Raw genomic sequence first — 5,171 nt, 5'->3', positions numbered from 1 at the left:
GTAGAAGAGGGTATTGAGTGAACGTATACGGTGTACTAATTATTATTCGTCCTTCTCTCACTACTTTCCTCATTCATCAACCACATGTTTCTAAAGCCTTATTGCCATTCTATCGCATATACAACTACTAAATTTTGACCAAATACTATCCTTTTAAAAAAGTGCTTTCACTTTTGTACAACTATTAATCTATTGTACTATATACTATAAAGTAGACACAAAAACACTTTACATTAATCCACTATCAATAATGATTTATATTTAATTTTTCCATCTAAACTTTCTTGAATCAATTTCATATATCCTGTGTGAACGTTTAATTTAAAGCACACCCAAACTTTTAAAAAACCTTGATTAGGAGACGAGAGTTTTGGTCATTTGTATAGCACAAGGACACCTTCATCACCCAAAGACACTTTTTCAGAACAAAACTGTGTAGGTCTCAAGGCTTAAAACGAACAATACTTCCAGGAATTTACCTATCATTCAGTATACATCAACTGAGTGATTTTTTATGTTTCCAGAAAAATTAAATATGCTTCAATTAAACAATGATACAAGGGTATACAAAATTAATCCAAACTTAACATTGGAGTCATAAGTGCCTGGTGGGGTTAAAAAAACCAACTTCAGGATCCTGCAACTAAATACATTCCAATTGCTTTCTAATTATCCCCCTTAAACATACTCAAGTCTCAACCTTCTCTACAGTTGCTGTACATAGAAAAGATTGAGGTACACCACAAAACTTGTGTAATAATGGGCTAAAAAGTTTGGGCCATATGGGCCACCGACGTTTTCTTCACTCTAGTCGATCTCCTGGCCGTTAAGCAACAATTTAAACCTGAGTGCTAACTGCTAGGCACCGACTCCATGACTTAACTCCGAATCAAATCTCAGTCTCGGCTCCCTATTTTATTCTGTGAGAACTGCTTGTGATCTCTTTTTCCGCCAAACAAACATGTGAAATTCAAATATTTCAATAGTACAATTTACATTTGCCTTCCTATTTCTTGCATTTTCTCGGCATCCAAACGGACCTTATTTGAAATTTGTTGTTGACCAATCTATTACATTTTGTAACAAGTCGCGGAATCACAGAAGCAGAGAAGCTGAAGCTCTGCTGATAACAAATCATGAGTTATAGAAGGTTCGTTAACAGTGACTCTCCATACATCTGTTTTTCATTTCAGTTCTATTCTATAGAATCAATTCACTTGATTATTCATTTTGTTAAATCTATTTTTTATATTTTCTATCTCGATTGGTTCATATTTACATTTATATCTGTTTTATTCGTTACGAAGATACGTTTGATTGGTTTCTAGGGTTTTTGAGCTCTAAAAACAATAGATTAACAATTCAGAAGTCATGTTTAGTTGTGCTAGTTTAATACATTGCATTTAATGATTAATCGTAAATCTCTTTACAATTTTATGAATACCTAAATTTTTTATTCATAATATGATGATGTTAATTTCCGTGATGCTTGAACCGGCGATGCATAGTCGAAGTATTGAGATTAATAGGTTAAAAAATCTATCCATATCTTCACTTTTGACTTGTTATGTTAGAATACGCCTCTACAGATATCCTTTCATTTCTGAATTTTCAATTTTTTAGTTATACATTCTCTGGTTTTCCGTTTTGTGTCCTAAAAAATTGGAAACGGAACTGACATTACACATTTTTAAGACCCAAAGTAAATAAATAAATAAATGGGAATAAATAAAATTTAAAGTTAAAATAATAGTGAACTGCCTTAATATTAAGTGTATGTTCTTGTTTAGTTTTCTTTACAAAAGAAGTCCTTCACAGTGTTTATACTTGTCCCTCATAAAGCCACACTGAAGAGCAAGTCTTTAATTTTCTGATCTTCATTTTACTAGCCTATGGCCCTTCCGTGTCACACTTGTTGAAGTACTTTAAATTTCAAAAATTGCCAAAACTTGAAAATTTTCCTTGATTATTGATGCAGCACTGATCTATCTTTGAGAATTTTGTTTCCTCATATTTCTTCCACATAAAAAGTTAAGAATATCCATGAATGTGTGGCTGTTTTCACCCTTGATATCTAGTCCTTACTGCAGACTTTCCTTTGTATATAAATGAAGCTGACAATAGTCTCCTTTATTACTTGTTTTCTTTCATTTTCAAATGGATATGATAACTGCTGTTTCTGATAATATATTTGTATGCAAAAGATTTTTACATTATTTAGTGCTCAAAAGAGGTTTGGTTTAATCTTTAGATGCTGTCTTGAACGACATTAGAACAAGTTGTTCAGGGTGGGCTGGGGTTGAGATGGGTATTAGGCTCATAAGAAGATTTTCTTGCTCAATTTTTTTCTTTTCATTCTGCAAAAAATTGCTTAAATCTCTGTGATCTTTGGATAATTTTCATTATATGCATGATGTTTTTTATGTAGATATTGAAATTGTATCATGACCACTTTTATGCAGAGAACACCGTGCTTGCAGAGCATCTCTCTTTGATGACTATGATGGCCTTGAGGAAGGTGGCCTTAAGGCCTCCTCCTCATACTCCCATGAAGTTAATGAGCATGACAACGACAAAGCACTTGACAGTTTGAAAGAAAGAGTTGTTTTTCTGAAGAGAGTAAGTTTGAATCAATAAGATCATTTTCTTTCATATTCAATTATATACACGAACTTGTCTCATGAAATGTCTATCTAAACAGTTTCCACAGGCACTGAAGTTGTTCAGTAATTGTATCTTACAGAATCAACTCCTTGAAAGTTGAAAGTTGTCTACAGCCTATGTATATTTGTGCACACTTTCCCATGAATGATATAGGAAGTACTTGCACTGCAGGAATTAAATTGGTGATTTGTTGGAACATTTGATTCATGAAAAATGTGCATGCTCCTATTGGGAAAGCCAAAAGAGAGAACAATGAAGGGAAAACATAGTCTTATGGCTTAAAGATAAATTTTCTTATACTAAGTTTCTTAATGTGTTTTTTTCTCATTTTCAGTTAACAGGTGATGTACATGAGGAGGTGGAGAGTCATAATCGTTTGCTTGACCAAATGGTATTGTACAGCTAATTCAGATTCAAACATCAATTTCTATGGTGAAAACTGTTTTGCTTTGTTTTGAGTGGACCGTATTGAAAATTCAGGGCAACAGCATGGATGCATCGAGGGGTATAATGTCAGGAACCATGGATCGGTTTAAGATGGTATTGGAATTAAATCTACTCTACTATTTTTAATATGCTTTGCTGTTCTTCATAGGGTGAGACTATTTTCGTATAAGCAATTAACTTAAAATGTTGACATCAAGTTTATGAAAATTTCTATTGTAATTCAACAGTTTTTAAGAGAAGAGTGAAGGTAGTTATTCTTTATACCAAATCTCTTATTCATTAACTTTTAAACCATGGGACTGCAATGGATAGATGACTATGATTTGGTGTCACAAATTAAAGTTGAAGTATCCCAATTCTTCTTAATAGATGTTTGTATCTGTTTTATTATTGTACTTGTTTGGAAAGTGGCTGATTATAATTTGTTGTTGTTATGTAGGTGTTTGAGAAGAAATCCAACCGGAGAATATGTACACTTGTGGCATCTTTTGTTGTTGCCTTCTTAGTTATATACTATCTCATTAGGCAAGTGATCCAGTCATGGGTAGTTACTTTCATTGAATTTGTGTTTGACTATTGAACATTTCCTTGCGCTCACTGTATATATCTAATTTGATATGGTTAGTTCTCTAAAACGGATTAATACCTTCTGAAAATTCATTAGGGTAAGAATTTTTTGAATGTCTTAACTGATCTATAGGAATGAGATATGTTCTTGTTATGTGTAGTCTGTTGATTTGACGCTGATTAGCTCTTTTCTTTTCAGGGTTCTCATGCATGGTTGAAGCAGAAATATAAAAAGCTTGGTTGCTGAAATCTGACGTTAGGTGATGGGAAGTTCCACCGAGTGCAATCATGTGATTTGGATGTGTCCTAGACCTTTTTTCTTTTAATGAGAATGTGGTGTAAATCCACTCATGGCGCCATAGAGATTTTCCCTCAGCTTACAAAGAATGGTTGGACGGCAAGAATATTCAGAACATGTTGACCATTTATGTCATGTCCTGTTTGCCGACAATTTGTTGTTGTCAGTACTTGTACAGTTATAGATGAGAGATAGATGATAGTCTTTTATTTTTTTTTTGCCTGGAATCTGAAAAAGTTGCCTTTCCTTTTCGGTACCAGGGTTGGTTGTGCCAAACTAGGGACACCTCTTCATTATCCTTTGACAAAAATACTGGATATGGTGTCTCGGATTTTCTACTACTAAAGGAGAACAAGATATGAAAGTAGATTTCATGTCACTTTCACAACCTGGAACAGCAGTATTGGCAGTTTCATTTAGTGGATAGGCCGAACAACATCTTCCCACCAAAAGTTTGCCCTAACGACAGTTTATTTATGGTTGAGGCATAATGCAAATTGTCAAAGTTCATCAATATTGTTAAAGTACAAGAACAAGGGTTAGCTCTTTCAAAGTCAAAAATAGGTCTTTTCAAACAATAATAAGGTATCTTAAACATACGATACACAATTGAACAATTATCTCCATATCAATGTTTTAAAAACCAACCCAAGGTCAAACTCGACAAAGAAGCCCCGGTTGACAAGTTTAATCGTTGGGTCAAACCAGTGACGTGTCACATAAAAAGAAATTCAAAATTTTTGTATCTGTGAAAGTTAGCATGGTGAGTTGGTGACTGTTTCCGACACACATTAACACGTGCTGACGTTGGCCTTCTTTCCCCCTTTTTTGGTTGTTTTCTCAACCAAAATCAAACATGCCACCACCATTGGAACCCCCACCCTCTTCTTTTCAAAACCGTACCCTTTATTCCCTCTCATTACTCACCGATCGTCGGCCATGGAAATCGTGTCGATTGACTGTCCTTTGTCGGATTCCGGCCATTTTGAGCGACGACAACTCCAACCCGTACCACCCTTAGACTCACTAGCTACTCCCCTACAAAACCCCCAAAGTTTCCAAGCCATTCCACCCACCAATTGCAGGCAATCAAAAGCTAGGATTTCGCCGTTTCTTGGTCAAATTCCGACGACTAAAACTTGATCAAACACCATCTCCCGACTCACGGTGATCCACCTTTCAAAACCCCTTAACC

At 34.8% G+C, this 5,171-nt stretch overlaps 1 protein-coding gene across 1 annotated transcript; it reads left to right on the top strand.

Annotated features, from left to right (window-relative positions):
- The first annotated feature begins 838 nt into the window (after positions 1-838).
- Positions 839-4,227, top strand: LOC116134031 (bet1-like SNARE 1-1). Its single transcript, XM_031419677.1, has 6 exons — positions 839-1,150; positions 2,463-2,619; positions 2,999-3,055; positions 3,145-3,204; positions 3,551-3,636; positions 3,878-4,227. The coding sequence occupies exons 1-6, from the start codon at positions 1,137-1,139 to the stop codon at positions 3,894-3,896; spliced, it is 393 nt and encodes a 130-aa protein (XP_031275537.1). The 5' UTR covers positions 839-1,136; the 3' UTR covers positions 3,897-4,227.
- The last annotated feature ends 944 nt before the right edge of the window (positions 4,228-5,171 follow it).

This window comes from Pistacia vera, unplaced genomic scaffold (assembly GCF_008641045.1).
Source record: "Pistacia vera cultivar Batoury unplaced genomic scaffold, PisVer_v2 Contig108, whole genome shotgun sequence".
Classification (NCBI taxonomy): Eukaryota; Viridiplantae; Streptophyta; class Magnoliopsida; order Sapindales; family Anacardiaceae; genus Pistacia; species Pistacia vera.
The sequence above is the reverse complement of the archived record's forward strand: the minus strand, read 5'-3'. Positions and strand labels throughout refer to the sequence as shown.